The sequence below is a fragment of the Anser anser genome (assembly GCF_964211835.1).
Source record: "Anser anser genome assembly, chromosome: 8".
In the NCBI taxonomy this organism is placed as follows: domain Eukaryota; kingdom Metazoa; phylum Chordata; class Aves; order Anseriformes; family Anatidae; genus Anser; species Anser anser.
The window spans coordinates 22,521,059-22,541,011 of record NC_139728.1 but is presented as its reverse complement, the minus strand read 5'-3'; the positions used below and the strand labels follow the sequence as shown (position 1 = coordinate 22,541,011).

Sequence of the window (19,953 nt, the reverse complement as noted above, 5' to 3'; positions counted from 1 at the left end):
ACAGCTACAGCCGCATTTTAATTCTCCTCATCTTGCTTCTTCCTGCCTTGTTATCTGACAATATGGCAATATCTTTGAAGCCCAGCTGCATCACATTCACACCTTTTTCTAGCTGGATAGGCTAGTGCTTTGAACTGTACTTCGTTTCTTCTTTGTGAGTCATTGATCAGAACACGTCTCCCGGGTATCAAAAGCACATGAATTATCCCTGGATAGTCCAAGCCAGGCTACATTCTAAATGTATTTTGCAGCTTCACTACCAAAACAACTTTGTTTGCAGCACAAGTAGCAAAACACTTGAAACACAGCCGGCAGCAGGTGTGTTTGTCACTACCACGTTCACATGCGAGAGCAGCCAAACTGGCAGCTTGGAGTACAGACTCCTGATGCATAAGCAAAGAGATAATTCTGATTGCAGGGATGTGGGGGGTTATATTTACACACACACACACACTGAAGCAACCCTACAGTTAAAAGCATGGCCTTGAAGCTTTCACAAGACCCAGCACTGGTAACAGAGAAGCTGTAACAAGTATCTACCTACCCTTGGTACAAGACAATCCTTCACACAGGCTCACAATTTCTCTTTTCAAATTGTTAGATCACTGATCTCAAGCACTCAAGAAACCTCAACAACAAATCCTGGAGAAATGCTTTCTCCAAAGAATTCTTAACCAGTAGCACAGGGTAATGAAGAATTTACAGGCAAACTGCTGGAGAGGCAAATTCCAAATTTGCAGAGACCTACTGTACCACACGCTACCCTGTATGATAGAGAAGGGACAAATCACTTCAAATTCTTTCTAGTACAGTTGCAATATTTTGGTCAGCGACCACCAGGGAACATCAACAACTCTGTCATACAAGAGTTGTTGTCGTAGAAGCAGGACAATAAATATATAAGAAATGAGGAACACTACAACAACAGGAGGCCGTAAGGCTTCTTTTATTCCCCTTCCCGTGAGGGGAAAGGAATAAGATTAGATTCTTTAATAAAAGGAAAGAAAAAGCCTAAAATGACAACCTTTAAGGCACGAGTTTCTCTAAGAACAGACTGGCATCTAATAGCACACAAGGTAAGGGTTCATGTGACAGTGGAAACTGATGATTCTGTAAGACGCTGCAGCTAATGGATTTGCAAAGAAAAATAATACAACCTAAATCAAACCCCTTACAATGGAGGAAAGTTGTTACAACAGGTGCTGAAAGAGAACATCCAGTGGAGTGAAGTGGGCAAATTCCCTCATATGGCTTCTGTGACAAGCAGAGAGCTAACAGCACCTTGAGTTTTCTGTGAATTTAGAGGTTTATGGTAAAAAGCAGATGTGGACAGGTGGAATAAGGAGAACTTCTGGAAGAGTGGCACAGACCTTAGCCTGCTTGTCCTTGAGAGGAACAGATCAGCATGAGTTTGATGAGGTTTGAAGCAAGAAGGGACTCTGGCTAAAGGCCCATGGACAGGTCCGTAATGAGGACCCATGAGAATCAACAGAGGAGAAAAGGTTTCAAAAAGCTACCTGTATCCAACTTTTGAAAACTTCTTTCAGCTTAAGACACCCTGAAAAGTTGTAGTGCTCTTAGTCAGAAGTAGTTCTGACAGGGACAGCAAGAGAAAACGAAAGCCACAGAAACCCCAAGTTGTGGTCAAATTCACATAATCAAAACTATTAGAAATACGAGAAATTTACCGTAAGCATTGGCACAATGTAACGCCAGTTTTTGTTCAGGCTTCCAATGTGGTTCATCTCCTCTTCTGTGAGGCTGAAATCAAACACCTAGGACCAAAAGCAAGAGACTTGGTTTAATAACCATAGTTTTTTCCATATTTAATTCTGTTGAATTCTGCCTCTTGGCTTTATTTTCTTAGAGTCAAACATCTCTTGGAGATGTTTTTAAAACAAGAAAATTTGTGCGCCATATTAGAATTGCAAGATCCTAGTGTTAAAACCCGAATAAAAATAAACGTATTGCTAGTTGTAATATTTTAAACATCTTTGGAATCTTCATTAAATATCATTAATTAAATAAATAAATAATGATAAATAATTAAATATCATTAAAAGACTCCTTTGTTCAATAAAATTTCTCATAAATATCAATAAAGATTTTTCATTTAAACTTCCATGAAGAACATTTTTCCCTTTTGATAACAAGACCGTGCACGCGCACACAGTTGCTAGAAACTTTTGTATCCCAAAAATCTTTCCTTTCTGAGCGCACAAGTATGAACCAAGTGCCTCAGATCACTGTAGCAGGACAGCATATTACTCATGTGAAAGGGCATTGCTGGAACTCCTGTCCTCCATCTCAACTTACCTGGAGATTCTGCAGAATGCGAGCAGGAGTGACGCTCTTGGGAATGGTAACCACTTTACGCTGCACTTGCCATCTGTTGAGAGGGAAGAGAAAAGTCTTCTGTGCTGGCAGCACAAGAATCCCCACTGATGTGGGGAAAAAAACACACACCCCAAGTAAATCCCTTCAAGCTTGCTTGTTTTGCTTTATTTAAGGCCAGGTCCCAAATGCCACCCCTCCTCAACTGTTCTGTACCTGAGGATGATCTGCGCAGGTGACTTGCTGTATTTTTCTGCCAGTTTTTTGATCCCAGGTTCCTCTAGAAGCACAGGCTCATCTGGGTGTTTCCACATGCGATCTGGAGAACCCAGGGGACTGTAGGCAGTAACAACCAGTCCTTTTTTCTGGCAGTGAGCTATCAGCTCATTCTGAGCTAGGTACGGATGACATTCTACCTATTAAAATGACCCACAGTAAATGGCCAGAGAAAAAATTATCAAGCACAAAACTCTAAACAAACAGGAGGTCAAAAGCATAATAATAAAAAAAGGCAGAATCAAGCACATCAGAAGAGGTCATTCCAGCTTTTGGGAAACCTTGTGAAGCTATAGCGTACTACCACGAAAATTAAAAACTGGCATGTAGGCTAAAATTACAGAAAACAGCTTGCTTAAGTTTATAATGCTGGATTTTCTCCATGCGTCCAACAAATCATCCAACATGCAAGGAAGCTGTTTATAGGAAGGATTTAAGTTAGTCCCTCTTGATATTTTTTTCTTGTAGACTAAATTGTTCTTCTCAGGGAAGACAAACTTTTTTTTTTTTTACAGAGAAGCATTGACTAGGCATAGGGGGCCACAAAACACGGACACAGGTCTCCCCACTGAATTCATCTGTCTGGAAAGACACCCTCTGTGTACCTACTCCCACAGACAGGGCTATACTTCTCTCTGTACATCAGAAGCTGCACTCCTTGTTCTTCACATGTAGTATAGGTTTGCACATTCTTCACTCCCATGGACAAACAGAAAGAGCACTCCTCCTCTCCTTTATTCATCTTACCTGGAGCACAGCTGGTTTGACAGTAGCCACACTTAATATATCATCAATCTGACGACTGTTGAAGTTTGACAGCCCAATGGCTTTTGCAAGACCTTTTTCTACCAGCTTCTCCATAGCCTTCCAGGTATCCTTGTAATCAGTGTAATCATACCGCATCGTTCCATCAGGATTCTTTGGGAAGAGATTGTCCCCTCGTCTACGGCATCAAAGGCAAAGCGTAAGTATACATGCCACGTGATTTCTATTACAGTAGTTCTTTGAAGGAAGTTTCTTTTAGTGGAGTATTCTTAAAAGCTTATGCACAGTTTGTAAGCTAGAGAACAAACTGAGCAAATTTCCCTGTTGAATTCTATTATGAAGACTTAGCCTACAAGAAATTATTTTACACACAGTCCTTCCTATGTAAACTTGTTATACAGTGCTTGGAACTTACTTGCCTATAGGGCTATACCTACCTATAACACGCTACTTACCTATGGCAACTACCTAAAGCTGATCACCCATTGTATATACAACAACAGCGCTTTGATCCTAGCAAAACAGGTGATTTAGAGAGCAGCAACTCAGAAGGCAGCTTTGGTTTTTCAATTTGTTTCTGAGGGAGGACTGATAGTCTATTTGGACGTTTTACCAACGGGACCTTGGTTTAGGAGCTATCTAGCAGGCACTGCGTTCAAAGCAATCTGGTTTTCCCACTCTCTTTGAATTCTCTAGCAGAGTCAGCACTGGGTGCAAGCACAGATTCTCAGAGAAGTCTAAACATGTACGTGTTGCTTGTAGGTTGGGTGTGTTTCCAGTTAGTCATACCAACCCATTTAAAAATAAAAATAAAATACAAACAAAGAAACCAACCAAAACCACACGCAGGAAGAACCTGGTTATGTCAGGTGACACCACCACACTACCTAAGGGCTACGAGCAGTCTCTGAGCAGTCCACACTTGGAGGGGTTCCAGCGATCTCACTGGAAGAGTGCTGCTTCGTAACCACCGCAGGACACTGCCAACCCAGATCTCTGAGACTGTCTGACATTGCTCTAACTAAGCAGTAAATGCTGTGCAAGATAACAGCAGCTGGGGACATGGCTCTTGTGCACAGCATTTTTGGTTCTAGATCTGTCGATAACTTTGAAAACGTTATGAGTGAACTCCCAACTCTGAAAAGCAGCCTCATGTGTCAAGAGTAGAAAATTAATCCCTCACTTAATATACAAGACCTAGGGTCACTGTGATTTTCATCTGGAAATCTATTTTAATTTCCATTTAAATAACATTCTTCTGATTAGCGTCCCAAAACACTGCAGGCACTGTGGGTAATCAGGCACTAAAACAGTTAAAGTAGAGCTGATAGAATACTAGGAATGAATTGTTTCCTGTGAGAAAGCATGGAGATTGTAACGTCAGTTTTGTCAACATTTTCCACAACAACAAGCAGTTTAAAATAACATTAATAATAACTAAATATACATCGTTGATTGTGTTCAATGTTACTACCAAAGCAGTGTTTAAATGTTGTGCCGTCCCCCCCACAACCAACTGAAAAGCAAATCTATTTCAAAACAGGGGGAATTTTTAACAGAAGTTCTTCCTCCAAACTGGCCCTAGCTGAAAACACTTCCTCATTCTGTTACGCTGAGGGATAGTTAGAATTTGACTGTCTTTCATATCACCGTTGTATGCTTTGCAAAACTCCGTTCATGTGACTAGAATGGGAAAAGTGTTTTTAAGTTTCCCCCATTTAGTGAAGTGTCCATGCAAACAGCTGGGCAGGAGACTTTTTTTCCTCCTCTTTTTGCTGATTGCTTAAGCAGGACAAGGAACTGCATCCACAGTTACGATAAAATAAACTAAGTAACTCTGCGTCTGGTAGGGTTGTAGGATAAATAAATCTAGCATTTAACTGGAGAACCTTCTCTTCCCATATTTCCTCAAATCTTAGAATTACTGCAACTAAAGTGTCATGAGATCATCGTCATTTCCTTTTCATACAGACACCGATGTAATACTGTATGTGCTTGACCACTCCGGCAGCATGTAACCATTAGTGAAAAGCGTTACTATTTTTTTTTTTTTTAAACAAAGCACCTAATTTTCATTTTACAGATAAGTACAACTCAGGCACAAATAACAGCAGGATTTCCCCAAGATCACCAAGTACTTCTATGGCAGAACCAAGAATAACAGCATGTTTTCCCAGTGCTGAGGTGAATAGGCTAAACTACTTTTAAGCTTCAGATGCATGTTAAACTTGACAAAGATTTTACCTCACAGCAAGACAAGTTTTCAGCTGGTATAAGATGACAAGCCTCAGAAGAGAAACTCACTCAATAAAGCTTGTTTACTTTCTCCCAGTCAGACTACTTCCAGTTACCTAACTTTGGCACCCATGCCAAACTGTCATGCATTTAGTGATCTTAATTTCATTACCAAGTTGTTTTCACTATTAAAAAAAATCAGCAGCTACTTAAGGATTTTAAATTAAGACCTTATACCCATTTTTGCAGCCTCATGACTTCTAAGTAATAACAGCAATTATCCCTTTTCTATTTATAATCTCTGTACAGTACCAGAAATTGTCTCCTCTACTGTTTCCATACCTGCTACAAATCTAAATAAATTCTGAGCCAATTCAAAGAAGAATTAAATGGGAACAACTGTTTCTGCAAACATATCCATGAAATACAAATGAATGTACAGGTTACAAGTAGAGAAGTGTCTACACCACAGCCTGTAGGACTACGCTTTAAATCACTCTTAAAAATATCTTGCAGGCAGTTTACACAGAAAGAAATTTACAGCTCAAAAAGAAGCTCCTCAGGACACAAGACCAGCCACTTACATAAAGCCAGGGTTTCTGCATTCTGTGCCCTTTCCATATAGGACTTACTCAAAGGCATGAGGCCAGTGCATGAGGTACAGGTCCAAGTAATCCAGTTTCAAATCTCCAAGTGTTTTCCTTAGTGCTGGCTCTACATCTTCTGGGTGGTGCTTGGTATTCCAGAGCTTTGATGTTACAAACAGGTCCTCCCTTTTAATAACCTTTAAGAAAGGAAGGAGAGCACAATTTACTGGACCAAGCTCGGAAAGAGAACTGCAGCAACCCCCGAGCTAGATTTAAAATAAAAAAAATTCAAGGTTTAAAAAAAAAAAGTTAACACATGGAACCTACAAATTAAACCTTCCAAAAATGTGCTGGATAGAGAACAGCAAGAGAAATACACACTTCTATTGACCCATCCTAAAGTACACCAAAAACTTTGCAATTCACTAGAAACTTTGGGGAAGAAAAAAAATAAAAACAATAAACAAAAAACCAAAACCCACCACTTTTCCAAACTCTAATGCCAGGGTTAAAGCCACTACTAAATGTAATACGGCCAAATAAATTATTACTGAGTTCATTCATTGACAAATTTTGCCATTTCTGTCAAGGTACAACCAGCTAACTTACTACACCCATCATGTTATAAACTAAGAATGTTTCTCATAGAAAGAATGCAGGAAAATAAACCAAAGAAGCTTCACCGAACCTCTGCACTTGAATTTCTAAGTTCTGGGAGGAATGCATTAAGAATTGAGCACCAGGTATCGGAAGGGTAAGACCCAGAAATTAAACAAATATAAACGTAGGTATTTATGAAGTATAAAATGTAAGAGAGATCATACTTGGCATGCTGAAGCATAGAACACTATCAGAAGGCAATTCTCATTGACATATGCAGTACCAAATTTCACTCAAGTCTACACCTTCTGGAAGCTGGAATGATTAATTTCTCCAGCCATTCAGTTATTTGTGTTTCGCATGCTAGCTGTTGTGTTCAAAGAGAAAAATGTTCTAAAAAATCTTGTTATAAGTTAGTTAGCCAACACAAGCTGAATAAAAATAGTCTTACGCTTCCCCATATTAGTTGCCAGTAGCTAAACAGTGCGAAGGAATCCCTGGGGCGAGCTGAAAACAGCCTCTCTCGAGCTAATCACATAACAAAGAGATTGCCCTACAGCAAAGGGGAAGAGAGCAGAAAAGCAAGAACATGTGAGCTTTCTTTCCAGGGGCTCTCAGGCCATACACCTAATTCTTCTGCCCCCTTGGGCCAACCAGAACAAGGGGATGAATTTAAGATTACACCTGAGGTCATCCACAGGAATGTCTGTTATGTTACATTAAGGCCATGAACTGTCAGTGCAAACCCTAGTCACAGTTACCAAACCTTCAAACTCAATCACTGTTTAATAAAAGAGCATGCATTTACTCACTCACTCATATTTGATCTATCACTAAAAAAAATACAGTTGCTGAATTTGCTGTGAGTACCCAACACTGCATACCATTCTAGACTTGCAAACTAGAGTAACTTTTCATATAAATCATGGAATATATTTTCCATTATAACTAGCGACTCCGGCAACCTCTAACTTTTGAATACCCAAATTAGGATATTGGCTGGGGGGTGTTTAAGAAGGAATTCATAAAAGCATTTTCTGTAGCTTCCACGCAACTGTTCCAGGCAATCTTTTCTCCTCCTGACAGTCAGGATGGTTCCAGAGGAGAGAAAGCCTTCTTTCATGCCTGGTCCTGATTAATAACAAACAGCTGGGATTGATAGAAGGAAAAACCACATATGTTAATTTACAGCCCACTTTCAGGTCACAGTTGTAAATTCTGTTGCAAGATACAGTTAGCATAGCAGTTCTTGTGGTTTTACCTTGTTGGGTCCAACGCTTTCCTGGAAAGCCTCACCGATCTCAGCTTCGTTGCTGTAAGCTGCTGCACAATCAATGTGGCGATAACCCACACTAAGGGCATATTTCACAGCTTCTTTCACCTGTAGTCAGAAACAGATTACACAATGAAATCAGTGGAAAGAGACAACTGAAAAAGTTGCTATGTGCTTAATGAGGAACACTGCCAAAGTACAGACTTAGATAAGGTCAGGATACCCAAGAAGAGCAGAAACCAGTCCTCCATTGTATAGCGTTCAAGAGCAAAGAGCTAAGTGCTAGCAGGCACTCCAAGAGTAACATGAAAACAGACTATGCACACAAGCCAAGTATGCAAGAACTCACTAGACAGAATAGAAATTCCTTTTTAACTACAGTTGCTGTGCTTTTCTTGAATATAAGATGAGCTGTAAGAAATAAATCATGGTTTAGGAAGACAAATTTAGTGGAACTAACTGTCCAATCAATCAATGTTAGCCAAGCCTGGAAGACACAACCTCTCCCCCAGTAGAAGAAAAGCCAAGTTTCTAATGTCATACTTGCCAGAGTTCAGGTTTGGTTCAACTGTTCACATTACATTTTTATGATAAGGATACTTTATGGCACATTTTTCCTCCACGTCTCATTCTCACTGATTGCACAACAGCAGCAGCATAGTGACAAGTCACTCTACGGGTGATTATTAACCCACGGCCTGCTGGGGATCTCCTGATGATGCTCACGATTTCACATTTTGCTTCCCACATTTCTGACAAAGAAGGTACTGCCAACAGCAAATGTCCCTCGCTCCATGCTGTTACACAAGCCAGAATGGCTGGGAACCAAGGCACTATACTTTGCATCTGTTTCTGCTTTTGAAAGCTCTACTGAAGCACAAGCACAGCACATATAGCCACATGCTGGCATTAGACATGGGGCAAGTCTAGAAACCATCGAGGGAAACACAGAATGGTGTCTCTTCCAGAATTCTTAAGTGGCTTTTGAATAAAGACTTACCATAACTGATTGTATAAGAACAAAGGGATTACCAGACTTCAGCATCACCACCTTCCATTAGATGGTTGGGCATCAAGTAAAATCCATTTTATTTAACTTCCAGTGGTCAGTGAGCACACAGTCTCTGTCCATCTCTTAAGTGCTACAGTCAGAGCAACATCTCTGTACAGTGATTTCTGTACATTGCTCTTCACTGACTTGTCTCGTGAGACCTCGGGAGATTAAGTTACTCCTTGTCTGAGGTTTGATGCAATAAGGCCCTAATCTATTCGGAGATTATGTCTCTCTTGTTAAGAGATTAAAAACGTGTCAACAGAGGCTAGAGAGTGATTGAATTCTTTCAACTTAAGTACCAGCATTTTCAAATTTAAAGCTGGCAAAATGATTAACACCAATTAAAGACATGCACAGTCTTGCTTTCAGATGCGACAGAAAAAGAGGGAATCAAATGTGAAAGAGATGTCTCTTCTGCTGCTGAATTTCATTTGTTTCTCCTGTCAAGAACTGCAGTAAAAGCAAACACAGAATATTCTGACTGCATTCTTTGGCATTTTGAAAGGAAAACTGGAACTCAGACCAGTTCCCCTTAGCCAGAATGACAAAGCACTTCTATTACAACAGTGAAATAAGGTCTTCCTTTCAACAGCAGGATGGTATTTACAATCCTCATTTCACTTTGAGGAAAGGCATTTCTCAGAAGGTCGCTATGAAGTCAAGGTCATAGTGATTTTGAAATCACTTGAGACACATTAAACATTTTTAAGGCTGAATATCCACCCTCCAAAAAGGTGGCAGTTGAGGAGCAGCAGCACATTCTCCTTTCTTTTTAAAGCATAGCAGAAGAAAAGAAAGCAAACGTGGTGTTTGTCTGAACTAATCTCCCATTTCCTCTATCAGGATTTTTTTTTTAAATCCAAACGCACAAAAATTGCCATAAAATGGAAGTAAGCACCACTTGCAGAAAAATAGGGATAAGGCACTTCAAACACATCTCTGCAAAGTGATAAAATAAGAGTCCATATTTGTTTATCAGAGTGTTTACATATATTTCTAGCACTGAAAAACTAGAACTGATCATTTAAATAAAGTTCAGATTCAGGCAAAATTCTCAGCCTACTAAGACATTCCAAGGTGAATTGAGAGATCCTGTTCCATGCAAAAGGCAAATAACCAAGAGAAAAACATGCAAATAAGGATTTCTTGGAGGCAAAAAAAAAACCCTAACAGGCAGATGTAAATACAAGAAGAGTACTTTGCTTCAGGTGAGAGTTGTATTTTTGACATTACGTTCAGACAGGTACATGCATTTTCTGGGGTGAGGAGGGAAGACTCAACACAAGCAGCTGGATATTTAAATGCCTTGGGAAATTTGGTGTTATATAGTAAAAACTGCCAAAAGATCCTTCAAATTTTCCATATATTTTTTAGTTTAGCCTGTCAACACTGCTGTGGAAGGAGCAATTACCAAGTTACTGAGTTAATTTTCCATTGGTCAAGTTGAGTCAGACAGCTTAAATAATTAACCTAGCATCGTATAATTCCAGAAAGTAGGTCTGAAAGAATCTTCAGAAATCATTTAGTCTATTCTCATGCCCCATAGCAAGGCCAACTAAGTCTAAACCACTCCCACACACATTTGCCAAAACCCTTTTTTATAAGTAACAGGCAGTCTACTCCAATGCTTAGATATCTTTATGTGCAAAGCCTTTTTAGAAGTCTAACCAAGATGCAAGGCCCTGATACCACATCCTATTCCTCACAGACGTGAAATTCAAAAACCCTTTGAAAAGGGTTTTTACACCTTTAGTCGTCAGCATATCTCTCCTGGTTTTGGCTGGGATAGAGTTAATTTTCTTCATAGTGGCTGGTATGTTCTGTGTTTTGAATTTCGGAGAAAAATAACGCTGATACCGCACCGATGTCTCAGTCGTTGCAGAGCAGTGCTTGCACAGAGCCAAGGACTTTCCAGCTTCTCACAGCGCCCTGCCAGCGAGGGGCTGGGGGTGCCCAAGGAGCTGGGAGGGGACACAGCTGGGACAGTTGGCCCAGGCTGGCCAGAGGGATGTCCCATACCGTGTGTGCCATGTGGAACAGTAAAAATGGGGAGGGTTGGCTGGGGATGGGGGCAACTTCTGCCTAGGGACTAGCTGGGCATCAGTTAGCTGGTGGTGAGTAATTGTGCATATATATATACACACATATGTACACACACACACCAATTATTATTACTAGTTTAGCAGGACAGAAAAGGAAGGGAAAATGATGTCTTTATCTCAACCCATGAGTTTTACCTTTTTTTCCCCCCTGATCTTCTTCCCCATCCCACTGGGTGGGGTGAGTGAGCAAACAGCTGTGTGGTGCTGAGCTGCCTGCTGGGTTAATGTAGATGCCTCGGTCTTTCACCACAACTCATCTTTACCAGAACTTGCATCATTGTTGCTGCTGTCTCATCAGTTCATGCTTTTTTGAAATAGTTTGCCCCAAAACAGACAGCATTGCAGCTGAAGCCTTACTCTCTATTATAGCAAAGTCCTAGGATATACATTCACATTTATATATACTAACAAGGACTTTTGCCTGTCCCCATCCCCACCCCCCGTTTTCCCCTTCTAAGGTTCTTCAATTTGCTCATCACAAGGTGAAAAACTAACAAGCTATCTTTATACTTCCAAGCAACACAGAGTCTAAACGACTAGGAAGCCTCTTCTGCACGGCCCCAAGCCATTATGAACAGGCTTTCAAAGTAAAAAATAATAATAAAAAAAAAAAATCACAGACAAAGAAACATCTGCTTTCCTACATTATCATTCTAACACTGCCAGCCAGTAACACCGGGAAAGAAAGAGAGGCTGGAGATGACAGCTTTGACAAATTGACAACCTCCCTTTTAGCCTGAGAGTTGGTCACAGTTAAGCAGTCCAGGTGCACTTGCTGATGGGAAGCAGGAAAAAAAAAACACAGACCGTCAGGCCACACGATATTCAGATGCAGTATGAGCAGAACACATGTTGCTGTATCGCAGCTTCTATATAATGCACTAAAATAGTTTGCTGTAAAAGAAGGAGCTCAGACCACCATATAAACAGTAACTTACAGTTAATATTCCTAAAACGAGCTTTGCCTCCTATCCTTCAGACATTGAATTCATGTTCTTCCCATTACATGTCAGTAATAGCGCATTTTTGTTCACATTGTCAGACAATCTAGAGAATCCTGGCTAAGTTTTCATGGCTTAGTCCCCTCCATAGCTGCAGTCCTATCACAAGGCACCCAGTCTGATTGGTTTTCCAAGGCACATATTTCCTCTTCCATCTTTCCTGAACGTTCGCACAGAAGTACAGCTTCCCTCAGCTCCCCATGTCTCTTCCCCAAAGAACCAGCCTCTGCCACAGCAGGTTAGACTGTTCATCTGATAGGGATCAATCCTCCAGTTTGAAAGCATGAAGCATGGCCCACTTGAGAGAGAAGACCAAAGCATTAAAGGATCACAGCTCCAGTACTAAAAGCTCATGCTACTGATACTCTTGATGCTCTTGTCTGAACGGACTTTTGTCTTTGAACCCATTCATGCTACCAGCTCATGAGCTCCTGTACTGTATTCGCTTCCTCTCAATAGCCCTCCATCATGTTCCTATGGTAACATGTAAACCTAATTTATCTTCTAGCGTTTGATCATGTAAGGCAGAAAACATCATGTTATTCTAAATTACCTGCCAATGAGGGTTTAGATTCAGTAATTCTTTTTTCTCTATCCTTACCTCCCACGAAACTAGGGCTGCAATGGCACCTTTGTACTGGCCTGCTGAGATCTGGCTACAAGTCAAAGGCTTGTTTAGGATCGGAAATAAGAATGGCAATAATAAAGAAATTATTCAGACTAAGGTCAAGACTGAAGAACAGCTTGGCAACAATAACTACAACTTGTGAAGTATTTATCTGCAATAATTGAAAAGCAGTCCACATCTACTCTTGCTTCTAATGTAGCCCTTGATGAAGGGGCTTTTGATAAATAGCCTGTATTTGGGCAGCAGCTACATTAAACATGGTCAATGATTATTATTCCACTTGTCTAGGTCTTTAGTCCCTGGCTTTTAATTTGTAATTAGTTATTCTCCCTGAACAACATTATGCCCTTTTAAGGGTAAATTATTTGGATGCTCTGCCAAAGTGCTGCTATGCCTCCGAATCTGATAAATCTCCACAATTGTTTGCATCTTTTGCGTTTTTTAACGAAGAGTGATAAATATGAATTTATTTATTCCACAGGAACAGCAGCAATTTCTGTAATGCTGGCTGTTTTTCAAAATCATGTCTTCAAAACAGTCAAGGAACACTGACTTTAAAGAAAGTGATTGTTCCACCGAGATTGACTTCTGGACCTCCAGATTGACTTCTGGACCCCCCTTCTAGGACCCCACCTAGACCTGAAGTAAGATCCATGCTGGGTTCAGCTGCTCGAAGTGCTGCAGACTACGGCAAAATCCATCTGAAATAGGTTTCCAGGTTATAAAACCGCACTTTCCTCAGGATAGTTAGTGCACAAAATAAACAATGCACTGATATTTTGTTTGTTCATTTCAAGCATTTTAGTACAACGTGCATTAAACTGCCCTGGGTCTGCAGAAATCCATTAATTACGTTCCTGCATATTAATAAACCTAATTCAGTGGGCAGATGATGTTTCAAGTGACAGAGCTGAACGTTCACCCTTGTCCTCAGTTACAAGGTTGACTGAGCTCTCACACCAGCTTAGCTTCCACATTAGTATAGCTTCTGTTCCCAACACATCTACTGTCCTGACAACAAGGAAGCCTAACAAGAAAATAACAATGGATAGATTTTGTTTGCATAGCTTATTTCTCACCTTTTCTTCCACCTGACAAGAAAGAACAGGGTCATCTCAAGAAAGGTTTTTTAAACTTTCCCCCTCGGTCACAAGCACAATTTCATCTGACTTACTCCCATAACTATCATGAAGCTAATGCCAGAATAGCAGCAAGACACACTTACTGACGTGCAGCGGTACACAAAGTCCAAAAGGCATTAAAACAAGAATACCAATTAAGAATTCCACCAAAAAGAGGACACTCCTACTGGACACTGCATGTACCTGCGCGAAAGCCAATCTCTGCACTCAGGAATTTATCTTTTCACTAAACAAAAGGGAAAGGAAAAGATAGACAAGGGGGAAAGTATTACAACAGGAGGCACAGTCCATAGCATGCAAATATTCCCAGTCTGTAGTAAAATGCAGAATTGTTTCCTAGTCTGGCATTTGCCAATGCATTACATTTAGAACCAGAGTGAATCTCCAATGACACATCAGGCATTCCGGTCTAAAATAAAGGTAACTCAAACAAGTTCTTCGTTTCTCTGCTAAACATAGGCCAACCAGAGGAACAGGACTTATTACAACTAGAGCTCTTGCCTCCCAAAATAATCCTTTCAGCCAAGTCATCAGTTCAAGCCAGAGGGATGCCTGGTCAGACTGGCAGCCTGAAGATTACTCAGTGGAAGAGTCATGTGCAAAATAATAACACCATTTTCACTGTCTGAGCTCTTCACCTCACTAATTGGTCTCTTCATGGATTCCTCTCCCAGAGCACCATTGCCTGAGGCCTGGAGTAACGAGTCCTAGGTGATCTGCTGCTGCTGCTGCTTTTGTCTTAAGCCTCAGTCACACTTCTGTGGGCCTAAGACCAAATCCATGCAAGTGGATCCATCCAAGTCTCAGATCTAGGACTTTCAGAAAAGGCTTAAAAAATGCAAATACTAGGTGAGAGCACAGAAGAATGTCGGATAGTTTGCTCCTTACTTACCTGGCCAGGTTCACTTTTCCAGGTTCCCAGTCCTATGAGAGGCATCTTCTGCCCAGTGCAGAGTGTAACAAAGTCACATGCTGCAGACATTTTTGCCTGAAGAAGAAAAAGAGCAGAGTTTCTGCAACACTTCAGTAGAATAGGGGAAAAAAAAAAAGAAAAAAACTTTTCTATACAAAAATAGATAAATAAAGCCATAAAAGTAATGAGAATGCTTTTGTTGTTACACTGGAATGAAGCTGAAGCAAGGTCTTTGCAACTTTTAGTGGTATGAAGCAGATTTATAGCTTTACAGCTATAGAAGAGACAAGAAAAGGAGCTCTTTTTCTTCCTCTTCCTTCTTATTCTCTGTTCCTTCAAAATGCATAGGTTTAAGTTTTTGCAGAGTTGAGACATACAAAAAGCAGCAGCCTCCAATAACATACAATTAATACAGCAACTCAGGTGAAAACGTTTTTGTTTGTTTTTTGTTTGTTTGTTTTTACCCCCTTCCAAGTCAGCTGTAAGTATTGATGAAATGGAAAGAAGCAAGTCCTTCAGACTACTGCACTAGCTCTTCCTCTTTTACAGACTTTCTACTAGCTGGCTTAGGAACCAATGCTCTAATTACTGCGGCAGGTGGGGATAAACACATTTTCATCAAAAACAGCTGCTGCACATGGAGGTTTGACGATGTGATACAGGCAGACTTTTGATTAGGAGTGAACAGCAAAAGCATTTATGAGGGCAGCCCAGAGACACAAAAGACAGAAAATAATACTCTAAAGAACTTCACCTCTGGAGGATCAGTTCTACCTCTATGAGATATGTACTTTGTCACCCTTGATCTCCAATATTTACTAACTGAGAGTTTAACTACAGCTCATTATCGAGGCTAACTCGGTCTGACACTGTGAAGAAAACTAAGGACTTTTCTAGCTTCCTTTGCAACTAGTATATTTCTTTATTAATTACTATACATCAAAGGGCAAATGCTGCTCATTGAGAATACCACCTTTTTCCTTTTTTTTTTTAAAAAATAAAAAGCACTGCTGTGAAGTGAGGGCTAAAGGAAAGGACAAAATGGAGGCACTTATAAAGGCGGACACTACAAAATATACCTCATAATACAGATCATATAAAACCTTTAAATATATATATATTTTTAAATCATTCTGATATAGAACTATAGATAACCACGTGAAAAAAATTAAAGTGCAGACAATGTAATAACTAATATTGCTATCACAGAAGGTGTAATACACCTGATTTTGCACAAATCCACAGATTAGCAGCATTCTTCTGTTACTAAAGGAAGAATGCAAAAAATATTACACAAAGTAAAGGTCACTTTGAGCCTGGGCTTCTGTCTTATAATTAATGCTATGATATACACACGTTTTCCGTGTGAAATCCAACAGAACAAAGGTCCAGCAGGATCTTCCACTACCTGTTGCTGGCTTTATAGCTGCTGCAAACAGTAATCCGCTCACAGTGGCAAAGGAAGGTTTGCCAAAAAAAAAAAAAAGTTTTACAGTGCGTCCCAACATCCTCACAACCTATTTTCCTGGGCAAACTATTAAAAACAAACCACGTTCAGGATGAGCTCCAAAGCCAGCTAGCTGATTTCAGCAAAAGATGAGGAAGTTACTTCCCAAGCTCAGCTGTGTCCAAACTCATGAGTTATTTTTAAAAAGAAAGAAAAAAAAAAACACACACACAAACAAGAGTGAAAGCATGCAATGTTGGTTAAATGGCTGAATATGTAGGAGGAATGTGTATTTTCAAAGTAGAGCCTTCAGGCAGCATACTGTCCCAAAACAGTTCTGCTTTCTTCACAACATTGTTATCATTTTCCTCCTATAAATAAGTGCCTACTGATGGATGTGTTCACACAGAAAGTTTATATTTTCAATTTCTCACACCATGTTTTTGTAGATTTACAGCAGACAGCACACTTGTTTTACATAGAGACATTAACACAGCAGTTGGAGTGATCCTGACCAGGCCATTACACACCAACGAGCTGGAGGTCCCCAGAACAGTTAACGTGAGTAGGTCCAGGCTGGTGCTGTGCTGTACTTCACATACTGCGTGGCCTTCGGGCCTGGGATGTGCACATTGCATGGCTGCAGGATAAGCTCAGCAACTAACTGACTAGAGCAGTGAGCGTGCAGGCAGCTCCCACTTGGTACCTGTGATTAGGCCACCTGCATGTCCTTGCTTTTATCTAAAAGAGCAGGAAGTTCTCATGTGAGCATCCTCTCTGTTTGGCAGTAGAAGTGATGAACACAGTTGTTTTCCTGTAAGAGAGTCCAATAATAGCTCAAGTGACCAAAATGGGGTAACCCTTTCTAACAGGCCGGGTCTACACAGCACACCACTTGTGCTACAGAGCTCTGTTTGATGCTGTACAACTTAGGGTCCACAGCACATGAAGGGATGTGTGATTACCTACACTATTCTCTGTCTTTATAGGGCTAGCTGTAACAAATAACATTCGAGATGATGTTCTACAGACTCTTGAGTGTCTTTCTTGCTGGGATTGCAATGGTCCAGCACCTCCCAGTACAAAACAGCAGTTAAATAAATCATTCTGGATTTGCACTGAGATACACTAAGTCCACACATTGGTGCTGAAGGCAGTCTTCAGTGAACTGAACTGTGGGTGTACATCCATTTTGGGGCAGGGTGCTAAGAAAGGCAGAATATGATCCAGAATATGATCCTGACAACAGCATTCTCTTCTGAGGTTTGCATAGCAATTTTCTTGCCAGCTACATGCAAGTGGGTGCAATTTACCTGGACTAAGTCACCTAAATAAAGGTATCTTGTTACATCATGAGGTACAACTAAAGAATTAGGGCTTTTTCACTCACACTGGCCTACAACACCAACCAGCCGCATGCTTCACACAGCCGTGTTACACAATCACCTTAACGCGACACTTCGGTCCAGAAGACAAGGTACACGCCATTTAATCGATAACTAGCGTTTGGTAAGAAGTACCTTAGTTCGTATGATCCTGTTGTATATTAACGTTGCAGTGAGCAGAACGACAGACTCTGTTGGAATGGAAACACACGAGAATTAGGGACGCTGGAAAAAAACACACTAATTCATACTTTCCACTCAGATTCTTCCCTTAAGGAGGAGGTGTAAGAAAACTGGTGTCCACTAGCTGTTAAGTTTGCTCATTAAAAAGCAGCAAGGCTCTTCTTGGAAGGGCAAAAACAAAAATTAACATCAAAGCAACGTAATCCCTGACAAGTAAGACGCGGCTTTGAGTTCACAACGCCCACCCTCCTACCGCCACGCTCACAGGGAAGAGCGGAGCTCGGGCTAACAGAGGCAGCGTTAGCAGCCTGCCTGGGAGGATGCATCAGCGCTCAGAGAGGCGCCCACACACACCACACCTGTCCGCCAAGCCACAGCCCATCCTCAGCCCACAGCAACGAGCCGCGCACCCGTAAAACGCGCATTAAATTAACGCGCGCGGGCATATCGAAGCCGGAGCAGGGGCAGCGGCTGCTCCTGCCCGCAGCTCTGCACTCACCACACGCCGCCAGCCGCTGCTGCTCGCCCCGGTGGCTCCGTCCCTCGATGTTTCCGCTTCCGGAGGCGGGCAGCGGGCCCCGGTGGCTCCGTCCCGTGGCCGGTGCCCTGCGGGAAGGGCTCGGGGTCAGCCCCGCTCCTCACGGCTCCATCGGGACCGCGGAGCGCTGAGGGGGCCGGCGCGGCGGGCGGGCGAGGAAATGGCGGGCCCGCCTCACGGCTGCTGGGGCCTCCGCGCTCGGGTCGGAGGTTGTCCGCGGAAAGCTGTGTTCCTGCGAGAAGGGAAACGGCGTTTTCTCTGCTTTATGTGCAGCCCTAAATAGCAGGAATCAAGGGAATGCGCAGTTAGGCTTGTCCGGCCCTAGCTATTGTGCCAAAAGGTGTGTGGAGAAGTGGTGGCTCCTGAGGAGACCGGGTCTCCGCTGGTGCAGGTGTGCAGGAATGTGCCTCCTCAGTGGCACAAAAACTAAGGCTGTACAAGAAGATCAAAAGTGCCATTAAAGCAGCGATTTCAGGACAGGGATTACCTCTGGGTGCACCCAGCCAGGCACCGCTTTTGGAGGTAACAGAACTGTGCCAGTGACTGAGACGAACACTCAAGGCTGGTAGGATGCGTACCTCATTATAACTACACCTAAAGAAAGCTGTAACCAGCTTTGTCTTTAACTTCAGGCCTCCATTTATAAACTATAAAGTATGTAAATACAAAGATTTTTTTAACATTGTGTCAGCAATTAGGGAAAGTACATATCTGACAAGGCTTCGAAGAGCCTCCTGTTTATATTTCCAGAAAGATCATCCTGCCGCAGACTCTTTCATTGCTGTTCTGATTTCAGCTGCTCAGGAGGTTTATAGGCACAAAGGTTAATTAATCTCTTGGGCGTTCACATGACCAGATTTTTCTGTGGTGTAGCCTGTTCTGACAAAACGCAGGAACGTAGAAAGAGAGCACATGGAAAACACAAGGCAATAAAAATGACAGGAAATACAAAATTGTGAAGAGGAAAGAATAAAGGAGAAGGAAAAACTGCTGGGTTTGATTTATTTTTGGAGCCCTTGCCAATCAAAAATCCCATTGGAAATCAGCAATCTTAATGAAATAGAAAATGCCTGATTTATATTAATGTCACATATGAAAACTTAAACCTCAGTTTCCAATGATGTAACGGGGAGTAAAAGGGAAAAGGTAAGGAAGAGTGAAATGTTTTGTCATCAAAAAGTAGTGATTATCCAGACATACAGTAATGAAGTTTCTTCATAACAAGGCGTGTAAGAAGGAAGAGGTTATGCAGGACATTTTGACCTAGAAACATAGTCTTCACTTGAGCAAAGCAATGAAAACCAAATATGTGCCCTGTATATTTAAATGATATGTAATTGTTTTCATTAAAACTACTGTGCACCAGCTGTTTAAGCATAAATGCCCCAGGGCCTGGGAACATCTCAGTTGTTGACTTTTGAGTTGTCTTTTTGCATATGTTATATTGAAATGTCCTCACGTGATCAGGACTTCACTCTTACTATGTCCCT

General features: G+C 41.4%; 1 protein-coding gene across 5 annotated transcripts in view; it reads right to left on the bottom strand.

Moving 5' to 3' along the window:
- AKR1A1 (aldo-keto reductase family 1 member A1) overlaps window positions 1–18,721 on the bottom strand; it is a 21,263-nt gene extending 2,542 nt beyond the window's left edge. The window contains exons 1-9 of one of the 5 annotated variants that reach the window (XM_083846955.1): window positions 18,425–18,721; window positions 17,878–17,933; window positions 14,890–14,985; window positions 8,059–8,178; window positions 6,243–6,394; window positions 3,358–3,553; window positions 2,551–2,750; window positions 2,317–2,389; window positions 1,689–1,775 (exon numbers count right to left, since the gene is read on the bottom strand). In XM_083846955.1, coding sequence (XP_083703081.1) covers window positions 1,689–1,775; window positions 2,317–2,389; window positions 2,551–2,750; window positions 3,358–3,553; window positions 6,243–6,394; window positions 8,059–8,178; window positions 14,890–14,979 — 918 coding nt within the window. In that variant the 5' untranslated portion in view covers window positions 14,980–14,985; window positions 17,878–17,933; window positions 18,425–18,721. Of the gene's footprint in view, window positions 1–1,688; window positions 1,776–2,316; window positions 2,390–2,550; window positions 2,751–3,357; window positions 3,554–6,242; window positions 6,395–8,058; window positions 8,179–14,889; window positions 14,986–15,104; window positions 15,254–15,374; window positions 15,415–17,063; window positions 17,174–17,877; window positions 17,934–18,424 lie in introns of those variants that run through there. The other 4 variants (XM_083846956.1, XM_083846957.1, XM_083846958.1 and 1 more) reach the window with 4 other exon arrangements.
- Between the last annotated feature and the right edge of the window lie 1,232 nt (window positions 18,722–19,953).